Here is a 26,198-nt window from a genome sequence, read left to right on the forward strand (position 1 = left end):
TTGAATTCTCTGCCGTCTGTCTATTTGTTCTCTTTTGGGACTTTTTCGCACTGCCTCTCTCGATCGGTCTGCACCACACGCCTCCTCACCCATTGCACCATCTCTCTCTGTCTCTCATACTCTGGGGGCTGGGGGGTGGGGTGGGGATGGATTGTTTGTTGTTACAAGCCTCAAGTACAATCCCACCACTCTCAAGAGAGAATAGAAGAGGGAGCAGACGTCTGTTGTGGGCCCTATGACCGGAGCGACGTGGGACGGTCCACTCCAGGGAGTAGCCGATGGGAGTTCAATGTTCTTTCCAGCTCTTCCCCCCCACAGCCCCGCCCCTCCACTAAGGCTGATTCGACATGGCTGGATGGTGAAAGGCACCTCTTTGTTATGAAGGTTATTGGAGACGATTTTAAAAACATAAATGCTTCGCAAGCTTTTGTTAAGGAAATGCATTTCATGGCGTTAGTGTTGATAATCTTAGTCTTGCAGTCTTAGGACAGCAAGCAGACATAAATCAGATGTGCCATAAGCTGAAGAATAGTGTGAAACGATGAATTTGTTCAGCCGGCTCCAATACATGCTAGTGACAGCTTCCTTTCCACGCTTGGTATACTTTGGCCCCGGAACTTTTTCTGAGATGAGTTGCTGAAGCTCTGCGAGGTGAGGTCTTGAGCAGACAGCGATCATTGCTTTTTGATCCATGTACTCAACGTGTCCACTTCCTTTCTGTGTAAACAAGTGGACTTCAACGGAATACTTCACTCAGGAGCCGGACAGTAAATTGAATTACCACCTTGATGTACTTTGAACTGCCGATTCTGCATGGACATGGAAGTCAAGCCACTCCAGAAATCCGAGGAAATACTGAGAGGGACACCCATGGCGTGACTTAACGTTCACCTGTGTGAAATCAGTTCCTTCCAACATGGCATGCTTTCTCCCAATGCAGGCTTGGTTTCTCCCTCGCATTTGACGATTTCTGTTTGAACTGGGTGCTAATCAACTTTGGGACAACATGATGAACAAAGACTCTCGCTTCCAACGGAAGACACACGGCAACTTTTCAACCCGCAGGCACTCGTGCATTGGGTATGTATGGATTCTTGATCATCAGTTTTGCCATTGCAATACAGTGACACTAGCGAAACCTTATATATTTGTTTTATAATATAATAATATGTAATATAATACATCTCAGTATTATGTTCACATTTTGGTATCTGGATTCTCAAATTCTTGAATCAGAATCAGAATCAGAATACCTTTATTCGTCCCGCAATGGGGAAATTTGCAGTCCACAGCAGCAATTGAAGAGGGATGAGGTTGGGGTGGGAGTGAAAGGATAGAAAACAAGATATTCTAAGCATAACAAAATAAAATAAAAAAGCCGCTTGACGTTCCACCAACATCAAAGCTGGTTTTGCTCATGACACATTTGCCAACGGTTGGCTGTTGAGAAAATTGTTGGTGTTGCTCAGTGCATGTGCTGCGTGCATCAAAGTCTCTGTGTGTGAATTTTCTTCCTTGGGCTCCATGAATGCGCTCCAAGAAGTTGACATGTATTGCAGATATAATATAATCATCGCATGGCCAAGGACAGCTTGCATCTCATTAGAGGACTAACCTCATCTAATAATAATAATAATAATTAATAATAATAATAATAATACATTTCATTTATAGGCGCCTTTCAAAGCTCTCAGGGACACTTTACAGTCACTTAACAGTTTGTGTTTCGGACATTTTTTTAAGTGTAAAACTAATAATGTTCAAAACATCGTATTTCTTTATATTTAAAAAATATATATATTATATACATACACACACAGGTAACATCCGATTTATGACCGGTAAAAGAGCTGTTTGGAGACCGCCGCCTTTGCAAGTGAGGAGCAAAGTTTTCTGCACTTTGGGCATAAGACATGTGCTTCAGTGTCATAAAATCTCCTGCAGCTTCTGAATCATATGAGAAGATAAAACAACAGATTGTAAGCCACAATCTGTGAAGTGAGAAGATTTGAGCATGTAGATAAACTGATGGCAACAAAAAAAATATCCTTCATTGGATTTGCAGAATATTATTCAGTATATTCATGCCAAGAAATAATGATTTGATTGAAAAAGTCCTCCCTTAGAATGAACTCAAGTCTCTCTAGTTTGATGGTTCTTTAGTGCTTATGGTAATAAATCAAAGATTAGACAACATTTGTGAAAAAAAACAATGTGTAATTAGTTTCTAAACTGTTGCATTGTAATGAGTAAAATGAGAACTTGAAGGAGAGAGCAGATGGGTGCACGCACAGCGGAAAGACGTTTCCGTGACCTGCTCAAGAAATGGGATGGGACGGGGAGCAATTTTGGCCTCTTTCGCAAAACATCATTCAGCTTTACTGGCTGATGGTTCGGAACTTAAAGGACAACCGACACCATTTTTTAGTTTCCTAACTGACATCAGAAAAACGTTTTATAGCATCTAAAATACCCAATATACCTGATATTATTTAGTCAAATGCAAAACACCAATAAAAATGACTTACTTAAAGTGTCCAAAAACTGCCACAAATCAGCTCGAAACTGGGGAGATTCAGAAAGTCCCGCCCCCTTGTTCGTGACGTCACGCCAAGACATCTCTCCTTGCTCAAAAATTGCTCAAAACAATGGCTTCGGATTCGGAGAAGATGCTTTCTTGTACTCATCCAGTTATGAATATCAGAATCAGAATCAGAATCATCTTTATTGCCAAGTATGTAGAACACACAAGGAATTTGTTTCCGGTCGAACACGCTGCACTAGCATCATCATAAAAAAATTGCAAAGCGGCACTATACAGTTCAATTTGGGCTACTGTTCAAAGAGTTAATGGCATGGGGGAAGAAGCTGTTTAAATGTCTGCTGGATTTGGTGCGCATGGAAGGGTAGCGCCTGCCTGAGGGGAGTAGCTGGAAAAGGTGGTGGGCAGGGTGCGGAGGGTCCAGTAGGATTTTCCGCGCCCTAGTTTGGATTTTTGCAGTGTGCAAGTCCTCGAGAGTGCGTAGGGCGGTGCCAATGATTTTTTCCGCCGTCCTAACTGTCCGTTGAAGTCGGATTTTGTCCATTTTTGTGGCGGCCCCGAACCAAACGCTGATGGAAGAACACAGGATGGATTCGATGACAGCCGTGTAGAAATGTTGCAGCACCTCCTGTGGCAGGCCATGCTTCTTTAGCAGCCTCAGGAAGTACATTCTCTGTTGGGCCTTTTTCAGGATAGAGTTGGTGTTGACCTCCCACTTCATGTCCTGGGAGACTGTGATTCCCAGGAACTTGAAGGTCTCAACGGTTGACACAAGGCGGTTGGATAGTGTGAGGGGTAGCTGAGGTGATGGATGTTTCCTGAAGCCCACGATCATCTCAACTGTCTTGAGCGTGTTCAGCTCCAGGTTGTGACGGCTGCACCAGAGCTCCAGCTGCTCCACTTGTTGTCGGTACGCAGACTCGTCGCCGTCTTTGATGAGACCGATGACCGTCGTGTCGTCTGCGAACTTGATGAATTTGACAGCTGGGTGCGTTGAGGTGCAGTCGTTCGTGTAGAGCTATATGATTAAAATAGTTCTGAAGAGGAAAGCATAAAAATTTGCAATTAAATAAGTCCTCCCGTATTAATTTGAGCCGTCTGCAAGTGATGAAAACGGTGAAGATCTGGACTCCGATGTAGCGCCCAGAAAATGCACCAGATGGCACACAAGCTGCGTTTTGTGCAGTATATAAAGCCGCTTATCAGAGCGTAAAGCCACCCGTGATTGGTTAAAATTTGTGGTAGAAGTCAGAGGGGTGGGTTTTACGCACACACGAACATCAGATGTTGAGACGAGAGAGAAAGCTCCGACAGCGTTACAGAGTAAAAAAATGACACGGTGGAAAGTGGATGTTTGTCCGATCTGTTTGCTCCACTAATATGACGATTGTTCTCTTTCACCAGGGGAGCTCACAGTTAGCGTGCAGTGTGACGAAATGATCCAAACGCCGAATCGCTAACTCTGGTTAGCTTCCTCGTTCGCCTCCGCTGGTGTTCTACTGCTCTGGTCCGTTGGAACTGGGCTGATTTGTCTGCTGGAAATTTGTGTAAACTTACCGCTTCTCTTATTCGTGTTAGCGCAATTGGCTGCAAGACACAATGATTCACCATCGCGATATTTATGTCGTTTTCCTTCTAATTTCGTGATCAACACTGTGTTTTCAGATGAAACAAAGTACCCAAAATGCATTGTGTGTCGCTTTCTCAGTCAGGGGCGTACCAAATGTGACGTCACTTCGGGCATGGTCATCAAATCAAAAACAAGACTTCATGAATATTCAGCGCGGGTCTTAAAAGGTCAAATATAGCTATATGCGGTGGAATGTGCGGAAAATGTGCTCAGTGGAAGTGATTTTACAAATGATAGACGCAACTTGTCCGGCGGCGTCGGTTGTCTTTTAAAGCTTCATCTCCCTTCACCGGGTGATTGACTTGACGTCTGTCGATGGCTGGATGTCAGAGAGCTCTAATTTAGTTTGATTCTGCCAATTCTACTTTCAGTCTTTTGGGTGCGCCCATGCAGCCAAAGAAAGATTTCCAAGAATTCCAGCATTTTACATAAAAGAGTCACACATTATTATCGTCACTTGATCTTCTTGTAATGCAGCTATGTACTGTCCTTTTGTCCGCCTTTCACTTTTCGAGAACAGCTTCAGTTGTTTTCCTTTGGCCGGTGGTTGTGTAACCTGTTCCGACCTTGTGCAGGTCTGCTTTATGCACATTCATTAAGATCAGCCGACCAGTCACAGCCAGAATGTTGGCCCACTTTCAGGAAACAGATACACAACTTTTTCTCCTCAGGTGATTTTATAAAACCAATTGTCTATGGCCTATGGTTTAACTGGAGTCCCTAAATTTGTAGTGGAAATTGTTTATGTCCATTGCAATGAGGTTCATTGTGCCTCGCATCACAACACAGTTTCCTCTATTCTAAAATGTTCCAAGAGTACCAGGACACGATTCAGACTCTCTCTCTCTCTTTCTCTCTCTCTCTCTCTCTCTCTCTCTCTCTCTCTCTCTCTCTCTCTCTCTCTCTCTCTCTCTCTCTCTCTCTCTCTCTCTCTCTTAAACACACACACACACACACACATCACACGCCCACACGCACATGCACACACACTCACACACATTCACACGCACACGCACACACACTCACACACACACATTCACACGCGCACACACACACAAACGATTCATCTCTCTCTCTCTCTCTGTCTCTCTCTCTCTCTCTCTCTCTCTCTCTCTCTCTCTCTCTCTCTCTCTCTCTCTCTCTCTCTCTCTCTCTCTCTCTCTCTCTCTCTCTCTCTCTCTCTCTCTCTCTCTCTCTCTCTCTCTCTCTCGCTCACCCCCCAAAAAATAGTGTGGAGCCATTCTTGCTCTGGTTCAATGAGAGCTCCGAGTCCTTCTCATAAAAGGACAGTGAGTGGCATGCGCCACATGTATGATGAGAGTCCACTCCGTCATTGACACGCATCAGTTAAGTGACTGCAGAAGTGAGATAATTCAAAAAGGTGAATGCGGAAGTGCTTTTTTCAGCATTGATAAATGATTTTGGAAGGTCAAAGCGGACGGCGGGGGGTTAATTGCTGCGGTGAATGCTAATCGTGGTAAAAGTGGAAGTACAATAAATGTGTGAATTGGAAAAAGAGAGCCATGGGTCAGATGTTATCTGAGATGCAAAGTATGAGGAACAAAACAAGCGTGTCAAACGAGGCCACACAACTAAAGGACAACAGTGTCAATGTCAAAGGTCCACTGGCACCCAAACGGACATTTTTTGTCAATATGGCTTGTGTGACTACTGTGCGTCACTGCTGTACTCTATAGTTTCAGCATGACTGATTTCCCCGATCGCCTGGAGAGCTTCATCGATCTCTTGAGGGGAGCGGCAGTCCGTGACAGCCCCAACATCGACACACATTCAGCAGCTACTTCCACCTGTCCTGCAGGGCGGGATATCTTGTTCATACAATAGCTGCTACCTTTGTCATTTTCGATTCGGTTGGGAAGCTCCAGTTCTGCACAAACTTATTTTTTGTTCATTTTTTTAAAAATCTCACTCTCACACAAGTGTCAGATTGTTAGTTTGGACCATATTATGCCTGACACAGCAACCATGGCCTCTCTTGCTGCCCCCCACCCCCACCATCCAGATTGAATCATTCATCTTACAATCATTCATTCTGTGTCCGAACCGCTTCATTCTCACAAGGGTCGTGGGCGGTGCCTATCCCAGGCGTCTTTGGGCAGTAGGCGGGGGACACCCTGAACCTGTTGCCAGTCAATCGCAGGGCACAGAGACAAACAACCATCAGCTCTGACACTCACATCTACGGTCAATTTAGATAGTTCAATCAGCCTGCTGTGCATGATTTTGGAATATGGGACCCGTAGAAAAGCCACACAGGCCAGAGAAGGACATACAAATTCCACACAGGGAAGATTGAACCCACCATCTCTGTACTATAAGGTTGACGCGCTTCCAGTTTGAATCTTCATTCTGAAATAGAATATCTTTGAAATCTGTATGATATTATTGATTATTTTTAATTTTCTTGTTTGAATCTTTGCTGTAATATTGCTTTTTCTGCTCTCTAACACCCAACGTGATTAAATTCTGAATCTTACAATTGAGCATTTTTTTTTTAAAGGCCATTCACATGGCGCTGTATGTACTGACAGATCTTTGAATTGTTGCCACTGGAAACACTCACTTTTTTTATGCCAACTTCATTCATGAGGGTCAGAAGTGAGCTGGAGTCAAGAGCGAGCGAGCGAGCGTACACCTCAGACTGGCTGCCAAGGACCCACAACGTACTTGTAGACAAACAATTCTTTGAGATTTTAAGTCATTGGCAATTGTCAGTCGAAAGTGAAAAGCTTCACTTGTTTGCAACGTTCAGAACTGCAAGGCATGACGGCCTCAAAGCCCAGAATCCATGCAACTACAAGATCCAATGAGTATCTAATCCCCACTCTGGTACGAGCAGGTGGGGGGCTATTGCATCATGATGACACACATCTGTGTAAGATCTCACTCTTACAGGAGTTGTCCATCGATGAAAAGGTTTCTTCAGCCGTCATCTGTACTTCTTTGAAGCTGTCGGACGTTTCGCCTCTCATCCAAGAAGCTTCGTCAACAAACAAAAATGTTGCTGGTAGCTCTGGCCCTATATATATATCCCTCTGCTATGATAGGTCCCTGCTCTTATACACCGGAAAATATGCTAATCAAACTCCCTCTAATGTGATTATATTTGATTATCCTTTATTAGTCTCACAGTGGAGAAATTTACATCTTGCACATTTTAAAAGCGAGGGGTGTCCGGGAACTAAATTGTGTGACTGGAAATTGCGGCAACTCAAGTTGTTTTAAAGGACAACCGACGTCTCCGGACAAGTTGTGTCCATAATTTGTAAAATGGCTTCAAATGACTTCTACTGAGCGTATTTTACAAAGATTCCACCGCATATATATATATATACGCTGAACATTCCGGAAGTCTTGTTTTTGAGTTGGTGACGAGTCCTCACCCTACGTCACTGAAGGAACGCCCCTCACCGAGAAAGGACATACCTTTCATCACCTCAAGGCATTTTGCAATACTTTGTTTGGTCTGAAAACTTCATGTTGATCCGTGTTGATGGCGAAATTAGAAGGAATACACATAAATAACGCAATGGTGAATCGTTGTATGTTACAGCGAGACAACTCTTTGATATTCATTGACAAAAATTCCAAGGTGAAGAATAAAACTATTTCCAACGGAGCTCTGCCGCCATCTTATGCATTTTCTGTGACACTACACCTCAGTCTTGATCACTCAAAATGACCCTGAAGACCTTCTTTAATCGATTGCAAACATCTTCAAAACTATTTGAATCATATTCATAACTGGATGTGTAATAAGAAAACATCTTCTCCGAATCTGCAGCCATTGTTTTGCTTCTCGAGCAAGGCGAAACGTTTTGGGATGACGTCACGAACTGGGGGCGGGACTTTCTGAAAATGCCAAATTCGCGGCTCAATTTTAGGCAGATTTTGGACACTTGAAGTCATTTTTATTGGTGTTTTTCATTTGACTAAAACTATCAGCCTGTGTGTGTTTGGGTATTTTAGATGCTATAAAACGTTTTTCTGATGTCAGTTAGGAAACAAAAAAGTGATGTCGGTTGTCCTTTAGGTTGATTGGAATCAAGGGAAAGAGATGGTGTTATTTGATTTTGATGTTGGTTTTTCCTTGCCCTGCTCGGTGTCAAGATCAGGGGATGTTTTCATGGTGGTGATGGAGGACCCCAAAAAGAAGGCAGGGTGAACTTGGCAAATTGTATTGAATTGTCTGTACCTTTATTCGTCCCGTAGTGAAGACATTTACATTTTACAGCAGCAAAGTTATGAAAGGAAGAGGAAAGTAGAAAAACAAAGAGAACTAAATCCAAAACAAACAAATCCATAAGAACAGAGTCCAAAGTAACAAACAAAAACCATGACTTGAGCAATAAATAAATAAATAAATAAAATACAATGACAGGAACAGAAACAGCAACCAATGACAACAGTAAACATGACAGAACAAACAATGACCACAATTTGAGTGTTCAGGCTGGGAGTCCTTTTAAAGCAATAATCCCATTTGACTTACTGGTGTGCAGTTACACGAGGAGCCCTACACCGCAACCTATTGGTCACAAACAGAAACACGACTGTTGTGGTTCATATTTGTCAACTGTGGGCATGTGAAGCCTTTTGTTTCTGTGATTAACCATTTCAGAGACAGCTTTTTACAATGGGCACTTTATCATGTTATAAGGTTACAGAGTTAAGAGCTATAGAAATAAATTTGATCTGACCTGACTGGGAGTCCTGAACCTTTACAGTATTTTTTTTCTCTCAAATGTTGGTCAAGTTCCAGTTTGTATTACCTCAGGGTCATTCAATTTTGTTGCCGTGTAATGTTTACAAGTATATGACTGAGGCAGATGATCCATTCCTTAACATCTTACTCATTTCACTCTGTACAAGAGCAAATATTTCTCTGGTGGCCCGATTTACTTAAAAAGACAATTCTTTACGCATGTGTGTGTGTGTGTGTGTGTACGTGTGTGCGTGTGTGCGTGTGTGTGTGTGTATGTGTGTGTGTGTATGTGTGTATGTGTGTGTGTTATGTGTGTGTGTACGCGTGTGTGTGTGTGTGTGTATTTGCCTGTAGGTGGACTGGGTGCGTATCAGTGAACAAATACGTGTGGGCATGTGACACAGTAAGTGTGTGTATATCGCAAGAGTTAAGAAAGGGGGAAGGGTGTTTGCTGATGTGGGTTCTGCCTTCACCAAATGTTTGAGCCCTTTTAACTCGGGGGATCTTAGTAGGACGGGGATCTCCCTTTGAATACGTTTTTGACTATGTTTGGTAAAGAGAGGTTACACACCCACGCGCGCACACACACGCACACACACACACACACACACACACACACACACACACACACACACACACACACACACACACACACACACACACACACAAGACATGAGCTGTGAGTGACCAAAGTTGGTGGAGGGAAGAGGAAAGACTTGTTTTTGTTTGTCTTCTTATGAAAAGTTGCAATAGCCCAGAGGGGAGCGGAGTACGCACAAAGTGAAACAAAACAATAGCAGGAGAGCGAGGATACACATCCAAAGGCAGAAAAGGGTGAGGAGCCAGCGAGAACATGAAGAGAAGATCCATGCCAGTTACCCATTCACACAGGGCTACTGAGAGGGGCTAACATTCATTTCATCCTTTGGACAAAAGAACAAAAAAAAAACTAAGAGAGTCATAAAAGTCAAATATTTAGAAATGTTTTTCAGTGAGAGACACACACACACACACACACACACACACACGCACGCACACACACACACACACACACACACACACACGCACGCACACACACACACACACACACACACACACACACGCACACACACGTGATTTCACTCCTGCACCTCCCCATTCCACCACCAAGTCTCCTTATCTACCTTTCTTCCACTCGATACACCAAGCACTTTCCGACCTGTGTCTCTGATTATGTTCGCTGTAGTTTGCCAGTCACCTGGAACGACCTCTTGCCCACCCAGTGCTTGTCTTACCTCCTTCCTAAATGTCATGCAACACTCTTCCTTTTTCAACTTCCACCATTTTGTCCTCACTTCAGCCTTTGGTTTCTTCATCTTCGTCACTGCCAGCGTCATCCTACACACCACCAACCTATGCTGTCTGGCTACACTCTCACCAACCACTACTTTGCAGTCACTGATTTGCTGAGGGGCATTAGAGTATGTTTCAGTAATGAAAGACGTGAGCTCAGCTACGATTTTGTTTAATTGTGACAGAAACACGGAAGCCGGTAACGTGACTGGGGGATCTTTAATACAATATGGCATGTACAGTCATTTTCAAAATCATCACGCTTCAGCAGACAAAACAAAAAACATTGTTGCAAAAAACGATTGCATTCATATACAGTACAGTACAGTGTACACATAACACTGCAAACTGCAACGCTAACGTCTTATTACAATATGCAATTTGAAAAAATCTTCAATCTTGTTCTGCTTCCCATTTTCACCTTTTAACACAAACAATTCAATCTTGTTTAACATTTGTAAAAAAGCCTGATGCATTTTCTCTGGATTTGTACCAACGGCGCGGCCGCTACAGATTTCGATAATGGTGGTACTGTGTAGAAACCCTTAAACCAGGGGTCGGCAACCTTTACGACTCAAAGAGCCATTTGGACCCACGTCCCACAGAAAAGAAAACACTGGGAGCCACACAATCCTTTTGATATTTAAAATGAAGACAAAACTGCATCTTTTCATCATCGTTTATTACCTTTATATATGCATAAACAAACTATCGCGTGTTGCATATATGAATCAATGAACTGTTACAGAGAAGCTAAATTACATTTCTGCACGCAACAAAAACATTTTAATCTGCGAAAAAAAGACGTGTTGAAAATTACTTTCAAATATATTACTCAATGTCTATTTGAAAAAAAAGAATATTTGCAAAATGGCAAATACCATATTTATCACCTGGTTATTGTGATTTCTGCTCCTGCACCTCAGCGCACAGCCTCTGCAAATCAGGGCTGTATGATGTTACCTTCACACAGGACTGTAAGCTGTTGTCTGTCAGGCGTGAGCAATGTCTGTTTTTAATGTAGTTCATGTTGGAAAAGACATCTTAATGAATGATTCTTTGATATATTCTCCGTCTGTGAACGGCTTCCCGTGCCTGACCAATCCCCGAGCGGCCACAAAACTAGCATATGTAGCTAAATTTGTAGATTTCATCCACTTCATAAAATGATTTTTGCTAAGATCAGCTTTCCGCATCAGTTCCGAAAAGGCTCTTTTTCTCTCATCTCCATCCGGATATTTTTGAGCAAAGGCTGTGTGTTTGTTCTGGAAATGTCTTGCGACATTTGACTTTTTGTTGTTTGCTAACTTCTCATTACATATTAAGCATACCGGTAAAGCCGTCGCGCCAGCAGTGAAGGCGAACGAATCTGCCCACGTATCATTAAATGTTCTGTTATCTTCAGACACTATTCTTTTCATAGATTTATCCATAGTTGGCCTACCTGGGGGTCGAAAAATTCAAGAAATCGTGCACAATTTGGCGGTTGTGACCGGATATACGTCCACTGTCGATAGTTGTGACGTATCGTATTTTCACCACCAAAGGGCGCACCGTGTGAAAAGGCGCAGTCTCATTTATGTGTGCCATTTCTGTATTTAACACACACATTGGGCGCACCGGATGAAAGGACGCAAGTTTTATATAGCGGTACATATCCTCTACTGCCATACGTACGTCCGCCTCACAACAACACACAGGCACATTTATTAATTACAAAGTAATAACATTTTGTAATCATCACTCAATAGGCGTCTGCATGGTAAAAAGGAGCACACTACCGGTACCGACTTTTCCGAAAGCTCGAACCACCGTGCTAGCAGACACGTTAGCCCAAGCATCCACAATCCATTGGCAAACTGTGGCGTAACATCCAGCCCTTTTCGTTTGCCTTAAGAATGACGCCTGCTGGAAATGTCTCTTTAGGCAAAGTCTTTCTTTGAAAAAATCACCATCGCCGGGAGTTTCTCTCCTTTAGCATGGCAGCCTTTTCGCCAGCTTTTCAGAATAATTCTCCGGCCGTTGCTGCGCTACAGTAGTCCCGGGCCGCATGGAAAAATCGCGGACGGACCTCCTTGGAGATGTTCAATTTTCATTTCCTCCGTTAGCGTTACTGCTCTGAGTGGGATGGTGACAGTCAAAACGCTCCTTCCGCTCGCTCTAAGCTCGCCGATCCATTGCTCGAATCTTTCCTCTAACTCCGGCCACCTTGCCTTATGTCCGCGTATTTTGTCACGGCCGCTCCATTCCCATGTTCCTCGGCGTAACTGATAGCCTTCAGTTTAAACTGAGCTTCATAACCATATATCTGTGCCATTTTCAGGGTTGTTAAAACAGCAATGTTCTGCATAAAGCACATACCTGTTCATTTATACACAAACCACGCCCACACATCCCCCCCACATGTTCTCTACCACGTCCTCCTCATGGTGGTCTCTAATACGTCCGCACTACAGGGCGCACCGCATATTTTGAAAATAATCTGAGATGTTTATATGCGCCTTATGGTCGTGAAAATACGGTAAAATATGAGCGACAAAAAATTGAATACGTTTTATTTTGTATTATTTATAATCACCATAATCTTCAAATTTAGAATTACATTTTAAAAACGAACGAACTAAAATAATATACATTAAATTAAATACTCATTATTTATTTCTAATGCCGCAGGGAGCCGCAGCAGGGGCGTGAAAGAGCCAGGGGGGGGGGGGGTGAATGGATCATGAAACACTGGACATGATGTTATTCTGTCCGTTTGTGCCAATGGATGTTCCGCACACGAGATTTAGCCTTGATGTTGAGAGTGGTGTGGGAGCTGTGCCTCAGGGATGGGAGGTTGTGAATTTGGGACACATCATCAGTAGTGCTCCATAGAATCATTGGGTGTTTCGGCCTTTCATCACTAGACACCCTCATTGATGGTGGCCAGCGGCAGGTTGATCACGCCCGCGCTTGTGTCCCATGCCCAATCAGATGTTCAGAAGCTGGTGGGGGGGAGGGTCTTGCAGACCCATGAGCCCAGCAAGGGTCCTTCCTCTTCATCCAGATCCAGTGGCTGCTTCTTTCTGCCGCTTCAGAGAGTGACCTAACTGTGTGCCGCAGAGCCTGTCCATGGATGTCCAGGTCTTTTAGCAGTTTGATGGTGGAGGAAGCCACAAACCTTCTACATCCAACTTCAATGGGATAGACTAGATCTTGGCTTTCCATCCTCGCTGTTGTGTATCCACTGCGAGTTCTGCATAGCGCAGCTTCTTGCGATCATAGGCCTCTTCAACTGAGTTTTCCCACGGGACTGTAAGTTCTGTGATGTAGACAGCCTTGAGTGAAGAGGACCAGAGCACCAAGTCTGGTATTAGGGTGGTGGCTGCAATCTCCGCTAGGAAGCTGGCCAGCTGTCCAACCTCTAGTTTTGCAGGAGCATGTTTTGGATTTTTCTCTCCCTCTTGGATAAAAGACAACGGTGCTGTGCTGGAAGTGGTGGCTCTCATGGGCAAGGAGTTGATGGTATTCTGATTGCTCTCAACGACAGCTGCCAAACTCTTCAGGACCTGGTTGTGCCTCCAGGTGTAGCGGCCTTGTGTGAGGCTGGTCTTACAACCGGTCAGGATGTGTTTGAGAGTTCCTGGAGTTGGACAGAGGTCACAGTTTGGATCTTCGCCTTACCATTGGTGGAGATTTTTGGGAGATGGGAGCACATCATTGATAGTTCTGATGATTAAGCTGATGTTGCTTTCCTCCAGTTCCCAGAGATCCCTCCAGCTTAGCTTTTCGCTTCTCCAGGCCTTCCCATTGTCCCTGCTTGGCAAGAGATACAGCCTTCGCAGTTCTTTCAGCTTCCTCTTGGCGGCGCAGCTCTTCCATCACCATTTTCCTTCTTTCCGATGTTGAGGCCTTACGCCAAGATGGTTTGTTTGTAAGGCCAAAGCCCCCTCTACCTAGCTGGACGTGCCCCACAATGTCGCTGTGCCTTAGGGCTGCTGTGGCCTGCTGCACCGCGGTGGATGGCGTCCATTTCCATACAGTTGATAGGGGGGGTGCATGTTGACTGATCTTCCGGTCCCTGGAGTTTGTAAGGGTCATCTGAAGTCTCACTTTAGAGCACTTGTACTCTTCGGTGAGGCTTGTGATTGGAAGCTCGAGGACCCCTTTGCCATTGAGGCTGATGTTTGACAGACAGCGTGGAACACCAAGCCATCTTTTCACATATCTAGTGATGGCTTGCTCCATCTTCTCCACCGTTGAGAGTGGGACCTCATAGACTGTGAGTGGCCACATTACCCGCGGGAGAAGTCCAAACTGCAGACACCAGAGCTTGAGTTTCCCTGGCATTGGAGTCTTGTTGATGTTTTCCAGACTTTTGCTGATGTCCTGCATTAGTTGCTGCACTTGATCTTTGTCTCTTAGGCTTGCATTGTACCACCTTCCCAGGCTTTTGACCGGTTCCTCAGACACCGTTGGTATTGGGTCATCACCAATGCAGAACTTCACATTTTTTAGCTCTCCCTTGTCTATTGAGATGCTGCGTGACTTGTTTGGCTTGATTTTCATCCGGGCCCATTTGATGTTTTCCTGCAGTTTTCCAAGTAGCCACCTGGTGCAAGCTGCAGTAATGGTCAAGGTGGTCATGCCATCCATGTATGCCCGGATAGGTGGGAGGTAGATCCCATTCCTGGTTCGCTCACCCCCCACCACCCACCTTGAGGCCCTGATGATGACCTCCATGGCCATTATGAAGGCCTGGGGTGAAATCGTACAACCTGCCATGATGGCGACTTCTACACGCTGCCATGATGTTATGAAGTCAGGTGTTGTAAAGCACAGTTGCAGGTCTTCGAAGTAGGCTTTTACCAAGGTAGTAATCGGTAATGGAACCTGGAAGACGTTGAAGGATTCCCAGAGAAGGTTATGGGGAACTGAGCCAAAGGCATTGGCCAGGTCGAGGAAGATGACATGAAGATCTCTCTTGTCTTTCTTTGCCGCTTGGATTTGGTGCCAGATCATACTGGTGTGCTCCAAGCAACCAGAGAACCCAGGGATGCCAGCCTTCTGTACAGAAGTATGAACGTACTTGTTCTTCTCCAGGTAGGTGGAAAGTCTCCGTGCTAACACACTAAAAAAGATTTTCCCCTCAACGTTGAGAAGGCTAATTGGCCGGAATTGACTCATGTCTGCGGCATCCTTCTCCTTGGGAATTAGTACGCCTCCAGCCCTTCTCCATGCCTTTGGTATTGTCCCTTTCTGCCACACAATCCTCATGAGCCTCCAAAGATAGCGCAGAACATCTGGTGCGTTTTTGTAGAGCTTGTACGGAACTCCATTTGGCCCGGGGGCTGATGCTGATCTGGCATGCCGTACTGCGTTCTCCACTTCCTTCCATTTTCGAGGGCCAGTCTCGAAGTTGAATTCGGGTGGTTCAATAGGGGGGATGTCATGTGGGATAAGTAGTTTTTCATGCCTTTTTTTGTGTCCTGGTGGACCTTTTCCAGGTGCTTTTCAAGTTCCTGCTTTGAGGTTTTCAGGATTCCGCTTTTGTCCTTAGCGAAGAGGTCTTTCACAAACTTGAAGGGGTTTTTATAGAACCGTGTTCTTGTGTGTTCCTTGTTCTTGCAAAGTTTCCTCAAGTGTTCTGCTCTTCGTTAGGTTGCCAACCGGCATTTGATGCCCCCCTGGAGCAGCATGAGACCTTCTTTCTCTGCATCAGTGGCCTTCTTCCACTGTTTTCGCAGGTCCCTTCTTTCTCTGACCAGCCTGTCCATTTCTTGCTGCCTCCTGGATTTGGTCAAATCCATTTCTTCTCCTTCAGCCATTGTGGATGGACAAAACCACGATTAAATCAACACAACAATATATTTGCTTATGTAGCTCACTACAGATACATACTAGCGCTGGCCAATCTGCTCTTATCAGTGGCTAGTGATACTATGATTGGCTAGTGATTAGCCAATCATGTGACTAACCAATCATAGTTTGCAAAAACATAGATGTTTCCAGCGGCTGCAAGCAGGCCTTGGGTTGCCACTTGAACTCTGAATGGTTAAAGCGACAGTTTCATCAACATTGTTTTTTACGCTCCAGAGCCTACAGAACTGATTGTGAATTCGTACAAGCTGATTTCTGACCCTGATAACAAATGATGGCTGAAATTTGATTGGTTTGTCATATTTGGAATTGGCAGCAGGTGGCGGGTTTGCACCTCCCTGCTTGTAACACACCTGCTGCCAATCAAGTTGTGTCCTTCATTTGTAAAATCGCTTCAAATTACTTCTACTGAGCGTATTTTACAAAGATTCCACCGCATATAGCTATATTTTACCTTTTAAGACTCGCTCTGAATATTCAGGAATTGTTTTTGAGTTTGTGACGATCCCCACGTGACGTCACGGAAGGAACGCCCCTGACCGAGAAAGGACACACAATGCATTTTGCGGTCCTTTGTTTGGTCTGAAAACTCCGTGTTGATCTGTGTTGATGGCAAAATTAGAAGGAAAACACATAAATAACGCAATGGTGAATCGTTGAGTGTTACACCAAGACAACAATTTGATATTCGCTGACACCAAATTCCCAGCAGACAAATCAGCCCATTAACAACGGAGCATTTTCTGCGACGCTACATTGTTGTCCTACATTGATACGGGAGGACTCCTTTAATCGATTGCAAACATTTATGCTTTCCTCTTTAGAACTATTCTAATCATATTCATAACTGGATGCGTAACAAGAAAGCATCTTCTGCGAATCTGAAGCCATTGTTTTGATTCTCGAGCAAGGCAAGACGTCTTGGTGTTACGTGACGAACAAGGGGGCGGGACCTTCTGAAACTGGCCACTTCCGGGTTCAATTTGAAGTAGTTTTGGGACACTTTAAGTCATTTTTATTGGTGTTTTGCATTTGAATTAAAATATCATTTTGCGTGTTTTGGGTAATTTAGATGCTATAAAACGTTTTTCTGATGTCAGTTAGGAAACAAAAAAATGGTGTAGATTGTCCTTTAAACAACAATAATCACAAGTGCGGTTGTTTATATTGTTTAGATTCATGTACATGCTTGTGTATTTTATACAGTGCACTTTGCTATTTTTATATTTAGCTGTAAGTGTCTTAATGCACGGCATCTTTGCATGTTTGAATTGAAGAATGAAAGGAAATACATTTCATCTGTCCTGGAAGTTATACATGGAGCATATTTGACAATCAAGATGACTTTGAACTTTTGATTTTCACGAAGGGTGTGTCAATTGGGGGAAAATAAATCTGGATGAATAGGAATTCACTGGAATCTCCTCCTCTGATAAATGTTTTCATGAAATTGGCCTCAACTGTCATCTTAAAAATAATAATTGCTGCATTGTAAAACACACTGTATTGAACTCTGCAATTGTCTAGACTGAGACTTTTCGACCTCGCAAATACAGTAAAGTCTCGTTATATCTCATCTCATCTCATTTTCCGTACCGCTTATTCCTCATTAGGGTCGCGGGGGTTGCTGGAGCCTATCCCAGCTGTCTTCGGGCACGAGGCGGGGGACACCCTGAATTGGTTGCCAGCCAATCGCAGGGCACACAAAGACATACAACAGTCACTCTCACACTCACACCTAGGGACAATTTGGAGTGGCCAATCTGCCTGCCATGCATGTTTTTGGAGTGTGGGAGGAAACCGGAGGACCCGGAGAAAACCCACGCGGGTCCGGGGAGAACATGCAAACTCCACACAGGGAGGCCGGACCGGTGTGCTAACCACTCGACTACCGGGCCGCTCGTTATATCGATATCGGATATATCGATAGTCCCGGTTATATCGATACTATTTCTATGCACGCACGGAGAAAATTACATGCAAACAGGGTCGGATATATCGATAGTCCCGGTTATATAGATATTTTTCCGGACTCCCTTGAGTATCGATATAACGAGACTTTACTGTACTTCTAATGGATGTATGGATTGACAAACGGGCTGAATAGTCTTATCTTTGTCGATGAAGAGGTTTCTTCAGCCGTCATCTGTACTTTCGTGTCGGACGTTTCGCTTCTTATCCAAGATGCTTCTACAGCAAACTTGTCATGGTTTGCAAGGTGGTGATGGCGGGGGTGGATCCCAAAAACCAGGCAGGAGGGAGCAGGAGGTTGTGTTTGACAAATTGTATTCAAATAAAGTCAGCTGGAACAAAATCTAAAACATCAAAATCATCTGGACAGAAAAAAATGCAAAGTATCAAAAGAAAACAAAGATTAAAAGTCCGCCAAGGTGAAACAAACACAAGCACAGCATACAATGCATACACAATGCACAATGCGTACAATTACATACAAAGCATACACAATGCACACTGCGTACAATTGCATACAATGCATACAATGACCTGACCCCAAATGGTTGTGCCGGGAGTCCTTTTAACTGCCACTGATCGGGACGACCAGCACCTGTGCAGGTGCAGGCGGGGCCGACAGCGCCACTCGTTGGTCGCCAACCAGATCATGACAGAACTGAAGTCTTACTGGTAGTATCGGCCCTCTATATATCCCTAGTGTCCAGACATGGCGGTGCCGGACTCTGCTATGATAGGTCCCTGGTGTCAGGTTGGGGGGAGCAGAGGACTACTCCGTGCGGCTCCACTGATTGCTTCTATTGTCCTGACTAAGGACTGGCCTGATTGACCTATTTAATCTGGTATCACCTTATACCAGAGCAAATAGGGCAATCTCGAGAACGTCAACAACACTTTACCACATTGCACACCTGTGCTCTTTCTTCCTTCTCCACATTTTGCTTTTACAGATTACAGCCTTTTTCTCTATGCCAATGTATGATATTTTCATTTGGGATTCTTGTGTTTCATGTCCACGTTGGTGTTCCAATGTTACTGGAATTGTCTCCACTTTTGACCAAAGTTGGAATTGAGATCATTTCCATTTTTAGCCACCTCTTATTATCACAAACTGAAGAAAGAAAAACGCGTACTGAGTAAGCACTCTGTCACATTGCAAACTCGGTGTCAAGGCATGCAACTTATGAAAAAAAAAACATTTTTGTCTCAATCTTGTCTCTGTGTCTGCAGCTTTGATGTGGAGAATGGCTCGTCAGTGGGGCTCAGTCCAATGGATGCTCAGGCCAGCCTGAGCTCTGGTGGTCTGGTCTTACAGGGCATCTTTCCTCACAGCCAGCGAAGGGAATCGTTCCTGTACCGATCTGACTCAGACTTTGATCTGTCTTCCAAAGTTCCTTTGAGAAATACCTCCGCCGCAAGTGACTTGTAAGTGTATGAGCTGCCTTCTGATTACCAGGTAAATTGTGAATGTGTTTGTCAGGTCACAGAGATTGCTTTCATTAAATTAAGTATGAGACCTTTCTTCTGACTTTTTACTGCCTGGGTATTACCTGAGTGCTTTAGTGAAGCAGTTAAAACTACCCTTGAATCTCAATTGAAAAGTCTCATAACCTTTAGCAACGTTAAAGAATGTTAAAGACATGTTGATGTCATCATTCAGTTGGGACATCAGAGAAGTCATCACATGGCAGTTGCTCAAGGGCTAGTCCAAAAACAGAACGAGTGGATTCACGGATCCCAAAAATGCTGAGCCAAATAAATGGCAAAACAAAAATATTTATATCAAGAAAAGCAAGAGACCGTCAAAGTACAAACAGAAATCACCGGCAACATAAAGTGCTTGCAAACGGCAATGTAAAGTTGATTTCGGAAAATCCACAAAACAAAATGAAAAACAAGTCAAAAATCTTGCAACTTTGCAGAATGAGCCCTGATTGGTTCTGACCGGAGCCCTGACTTACTGCAATGTCACTTTCGTATGACAGCAAGTGGCAAAATGACCCAAGGTCCCGTCCCTCAAAATGAATGAAAATCACTTTATTTTACTATATAATTCACATTCGGCAAAAAGAATGTGTTTAGACTTGATGGGATGGAACATAATGCAAGAAAATTTTGGGCTTGCAAAACATCCAATACAACAAGACGCTTATCAAACCTGTTTACTTTTTTACATTCCTTTTTATGACGCTCATATCTTTTAATTGAATAATGAGCTATTGTTCTGGTGATGCTGGAGCTCATCCCAGCTGTCTTCGGCAACGAGACGGGGGACACCCTGAACGGGTGGCTAGGGCACACAGAAACAAACAACAATTTGTGCATATACTCTCACACCAATGGACAGTTTGGAGTGTTCAATCAGCCTACTACGCATGTTTGTTGGAAAGTGGGAGGAAACCGGAGTACCAAGAGAACATTAACACTGGCACGGAGAGAACATGCAAACTCCACAGAGGAAGGCCATAGCTGGAATTGAACCTGGTACCTTTGCACTGTGAAATCGACATGCTAAGCACCGGGCTGCCTCGTTAGGAAAATTGATTTCAGTCAATTGAGTCATGGAGCAAGTTCAGCGAGTCCAGTGATTCTTAAATTGGGTTCGATCGGGAGTTGGTCTCCGGGGGGTTGGGTGGATCCTCCACCGCAGAGGTCCACCCCTCAGTCTCGTCTCTAGGTAGTGGGCACAGTCATTGAAAGAAGGGTTCGGTGAATGAGCATATGAAACTGGAGGGGTCCGGTGCCATCAACAAGAGTAAGAACCCCTGAGCTAGTCAATCCAAGTAACAATTTATACTGTACCTCAATAGAGGTTCAACCGTTTTTTTTTTTTTTTTTTTTTTTTTTTTTTTTGCTTTTGACATGAACATTTTGTTGGATTCATTTAGTTTTCCGATTCCCTCAGGTGCAATTTATTCAACCTGTCTCTCAGTATGCGAAAAAGCAAGCTGAGTATCCACTTCAAGATCACAAACAAAAAGAGAAGGCCCCATCTTTGTCTGCACGGTTTTCCCAAGACCTTCATGCACAGTGAAACACTTGAAACAGGTGCAGATCCCCCTCACCTTATGGATGTCTGTTTTTCAAGGGAGGAAAGCTTGAAGCACTGGGAAGTCAACTGGTTGTCATCTCGGTGAGAGTAACAGAAATAAAAATCAGATTAAAAAGGCTGATTTCCATGCCATCATGTCTTCCCCGATAGACAGCTTCATGGTCGAGTCACTCCCACTTTCCTCCTTCCAAAAGTGACTAAAACCTTGACTGAATAGAACGTAATTCACCTTTGATTCCAGCACTGTAATAAGTTTTGCTCTGTGTGTGCATTGCATTTATTTTGTGTTTGTTTGAACAAAAATGAGCCACATGTTGTTGGTCCAACTCATATTTTATCCACCCTGTTTTTTTCCCTCACCAAACATCAGCAGTGCATGGAGACTCTTCTTGACACAACATCCATCCATCCATCCATCCATCCATCCATCTTCTGACGCTTATCCGGGGTTGGGTCGCGGGGGCAGCAGCTTCAGTAGGGACCCTAGCCAGTTCTCCAACTCGTCCTGGCGGATCCCGAGGCATCCCCATGCCAGCTGGGAGACATAGTCTCTCCAGCGTGTTCTGGGTCGTCCCCGGGGTCTCCTGCCAGTGGGGCATGCTCGGAACACCTCAACAGGGAGCCGTCCTGGGGGCATCCTAATCAGATGCCCGAGCCACCTCATCTGGCTCTTCTCGATGTGGAGGAGGAGCGGCTCGACTTTGAGCCCCTCCCAGATGACCATGTTTCTCACCTTATCTCTAAGGGAGAGCCCGGACACCCTACGGAGAAAGCTCATTTCGGCCGCTTGCATCCGGGATGTCGTTCTTTCGGACACAACCCATAGCTCGTGACCATAGATGAGGGCTGGGACGTAGATCGACCGGTAGAGTCTACAAAGTTCGCATTACAGCCTGTCAACCTCTCGCTCCCTTCCACCCTCATTCGTGAACAACACACCCAGATACTTAAACTCCTCCACTTGAGGCAAAATCTCCTCCCCGACCCGGAGAGGGCACTCCACCCTTTTCCGACTGAGAACCATTGTCTCTGATTTGGAGGTGCTGATTCTCATCCCAACCGCTTCACATTCGGCTGTGAAACGCTCAAGAGAGAGTCGGAGAGCTCCACTTGAAGGCCCCAACAGTACCAAATCATCTGCAAAAAGCAGAGATGCTATACTGGGGCCAGCAAAATGGAAACATTCAACGCTGCATCTAGAAATTCTGTCCATAAAGGTTATGAACAGAATCGGTGACAAAGGGCAGCCTTGGCGGAGCCCAACCCTCACTGTAAACGATTCCGACTTATTGCTGGCAATGCGAACCAGACTCTGACATCGGTCGTACAGGGACCGAACGGCCCGTATCAGGCGTTGCTGTACCCCATACTCCACAAGCACCATCCACGGAACTCCACGAGGGACTCGGTGAAACGCTTTCTCCAAGTCCACAAAGAACATGTAGACTGGTTGGGCGAATTCCCATGCACCCTCGAGGACCCTGCTAAGGGTGGAGAGCTGGTCCACTGTTCCGCGGCCGGGACAAAAACCACACTGTTCCTCCTCAATCTGAGGCTTGACTTTCCGACACACCCGCCCCTCTAGAACCCCTGAGTAGACCTTTCTAGGGAGGCTGAGGAATGTGATCCCTCTGTAGTTGGAACACACCCTCCGGTCCCCCGGACCACCACCCCGGTCTGCCATTCCAGAGGCACTCTCCCCGATGACCACGCAATGTTGCAGAGGTGTGTCAGCCAGGACAGCCCCACAACATCCAGGGCCTTTAGGAACTCCGGTCGGATCTCATCCACCCCTGGGGCCTTGCCACCGAGGAGCTTTTTAACCATCTCAGTGACTTCAGCCACAGAGATCGGAGAGCCCACCTCGGAGTCCCCAGACACTGCTTCCTCCAAGGAAGGCGTGTTGGTCGAGTTGAGGAGGTCTTCGAAGTACTCTGCCCACAGGTTTACGATGTCTCGAGTCGACGTCAGCAGCGCCCCATCGTCACTGTACACAGTGTTAGTGGTGCACTGCTTTCCCTTCCTGAGACGCCGGATGGTGGACCAGAATTCCATGGCCTCACCGAACTCTTCCCACGCCCGTGTTTTTGCCTCGGCGACCACTGAGGCTGCATTCCGCTTGGCTAATCAATACCTGTCAGCTGTCTCAGGGGTCCCACAGGCTATATAGGCCTGGTAGGACCCTCTTGTGCTTTACGGCATCCCTTACTACTGGTGTCCACCAGCGAGTACGGGGGTTGCCGCCACGACAGGCACCAACCACCTTATGGCCATTTGCCGCCTCAGGATGGGAGGTACGGAACATGGTCTATTCGGACTCAATGTCCCCCACGTCACCCGGGACATGTGTAAAGTTCTGCTGGAAGTGGGAGTTGAAACTCCTTCTGACAGGGGATTCCGCCAGACGTTCCCAACAAACCCTCACAACACGTTTGGGTCTTCCAGGTCGGACCGGCATCTTCCCCCACCAACGGAGCCTACTCACCACCAGGTGGTGATCAGTTGACAGCTTCGCCCCTCTCTTCACTCGAGTGTCCAAAACATGAGGCCGCAAATTCGATGATACAACTATAAAGTCGATCATCGAACTGCGACCAAGGGTGTCCTGGTGCCAGGTGCACATATAGACCCCTTATGTTTGAATAAAGTGTTTGTTATAGACAATCCGTGTTGAGCACAGAAGTCTAATAACAAGACACCACTCCTGTTCTGATCGGGGGGGCCATTCCTCCCAATCACGCCCTTCCAGGTCCCACTGTCATTGCCCACATGAGCATTGAAATCGCCCAGCAGAACAAGGGAGTCCTCAGGGGGAGCGATCTCCAGCACATCCCCTAAGGTTTCCAAAAATGATGGGTACACTGAACTGCTGTTTGGTGCATACGCAACAGACAACAGTCAGAACCCGTCCCCACACCCGAAGGCGGAGGGAAGCAACCCTTTCGTCTACCGTGATGAATCCCAACGTAAAGGCAGCGAGCCAACCCCTTTCGAGAGGGCCGGTACCGGAACCCAGGCTGTGTGTGGAGGCAAGCCCAACTATGTCTAGTCGGGACTTTTCGACCTCCTTTACCAGCTCTGGCTCCTTCCCTGTAAGAGAGGTGACATTCCACGTCCCAAGAGCTAGCTTCTGAAGTTGAGGGTTGGACTGCCATGGTCCCCGCCTTTGGCTGCCGCCCAGCTCACAATGCACCCGACCCCTCTGGCCCCTCGTGTGGGTGGTGAGCCCTTGAGAAGGGGGACCCACGTTTCCTCTTCGGGCTGAACCCGACCGGGCCCCATGGGTGTAGGCACAGGCCAACGAGCCCCATCTCCAGGCCTGGCTCCAGAGTGGGGCCCTGGTTCTTCATAAGGAGTCTTCTGAGTCGTACTTAGTCTGGTCCCTCACCCATCTTGACACAACAGTTGTCACCAAAAATGTACCTGTCCTCTACTCATGTTTTCCTTCTCACCATAAAAACGTCTTACTTCCTACAATTTAATATATTAGACTTCTACATTCCAGTGAATAACTTTGTAAAAACATAATGAGGTAATGGATAGTGTTTTTTTACAGTGCATGCTGTATTTTACACTTAAGAATATGTGGTAATTTATAAGTATTTTTATTCATGTGCTCTATTTAGATTGAGATGTATACTTTGAATGATGCAACCAAACTGTTTTATATGCCCTCCTTTTTTTAAAGACAATAATAATACAGAATCAGAATCATCTTTATTGCCAAGTATGTAGAACACACAAGGAATTTGTTTCCGGTAGAACACGCTGCACTAGTATCGTCGTCAAAAAAACTGCTAAGTGGCACTATACAGTTCCATTTTGGCTACTGTTGAAAATACGGTAGAATCATGAGCAGATATTTCATTGGAAAGCATCAAATTGGGTACACCTGCTTAATCATTGAAGACCAAGGAGTCCAAGATGGCGCCCGAGTAGGCAGCCGTCAGCAAGTGCTCTGATGAGCCTTGCTTTTTTTTGTTGTTTTTGTCTTGTTTTTGTGTTTTCTTTTGTCACTTTGTGTTGTTGTGCGTCGTGTGGAACGGATACTGATTGTTTTTCAGCATTTTTGACCACGACATTCATCAAAGAGGAGACTGTGCTGAGCGGTTGCGCCTTTTCGGCAGCATGAATATGCTGTACTGTTTTTGAATGGGAGGAATGTCGCTGCCATTCGACTGACATCGCTGGACACCACAGGGGACATTGTGCTTTTTTTGCGTCTGTAATGGGCAGCATCTTCACAGCGCCGCTTTGTTCAGTGGAAGGTCGGTGCTGTTGGACAGTCTGCGGCTGGATGGATAAATGGCTTGAGGAACCCGCGATAAGAAGGAAGGAGCGTCAGCGCAGAGCGCCGATGCGTATATGGAACTGTCGCGGGATGGAATTGAAGCTGATTTATGTGGGACAGGAGATGTGAGACAATCTCTTTTCGTCAATGGATGCTACAGCTTCGTGTTTGCTTTCAACATTTAGCTTGTAGTCGACGTGCACATTCCACCATGATGTCCCTGATCCACTGGTGAAGAGACGCTTTGATCCTCTCCTCTTTCATCTGGAACTGCTTTATGTAACAAAGAGGGTACAGAAAGTGCTTAAGAATGAATGTCTCTCAGTGTCTTTGTGTTGTCATGTTATTTGTTATTTAGGTTTTTTTTGTTCTTTTGACTTCAAGACGGCGCCGCGAGAGTGGCTGCCTTTCCAGCAGCTCCTGTGTTTTGCTTTTCTACATTTCTTTCATAACTTTGCTGCTGTGAAATGTAAATTTCTCCACTGCAAGACTAATAAAGGCAAATCCAGTCCTAAACAAGCCCAGTCTCATTGTTTTCATTTTAACTTCAATATATTGGTGCTTTTGTAGTTTGCGATGCTTTTCAACTACACTGCATCATACCCAACATGGGTTTGGATTCGAATAGCCTTTATTAGTCTCGCTGTGTAGAAATTTACATTTCACAGCAAAAAAAGGATGAAAGTAACAGGGAAGAAAAGTAAATAGTAGAAATACAAAATGCAAACCTGCTGTAAAAGCAGCAACTCTCGCGATGCCATCTTTAAGTAAAAAAAAGCAATTATATAAATT

The 26,198-nt window shown here is 45.1% G+C and overlaps 1 protein-coding gene across 14 annotated transcripts in view; it reads left to right on the forward strand.

Annotated features, from left to right (window-relative positions):
* The first annotated feature begins 202 nt into the window (after positions 1-202).
* The window catches only part of LOC148891965 (3',5'-cyclic-AMP phosphodiesterase 4C-like), an 84,729-nt gene continuing 58,733 nt past the window's right edge, over positions 203-26,198 (forward strand). For 8 of the 14 annotated variants that reach the window (XM_089007887.1, XM_089007888.1, XM_089007893.1 and 5 more), the window contains exons 1-2: positions 203-1,080; positions 19,294-19,488. In XM_089007887.1, coding sequence (XP_088864013.1) covers positions 1,007-1,080; positions 19,294-19,488 — 269 coding nt within the window. In that variant the 5' untranslated portion in view covers positions 203-1,006. Of the gene's footprint in view, positions 1,081-19,293; positions 19,489-26,198 lie in introns of those variants that run through there. The other 6 variants (XR_016116409.1, XR_016116408.1, XM_089007883.1 and 3 more) reach the window with 4 other exon arrangements.

The sequence above is a fragment of the Hippocampus bargibanti genome, linkage group LG11 (assembly GCF_051943395.1).
Source record: "Hippocampus bargibanti isolate YZ-2025 linkage group LG11, ASM5194339v1, whole genome shotgun sequence".
NCBI lineage: Eukaryota > Metazoa > Chordata > Actinopteri > Syngnathiformes > Syngnathidae > Hippocampus > Hippocampus bargibanti.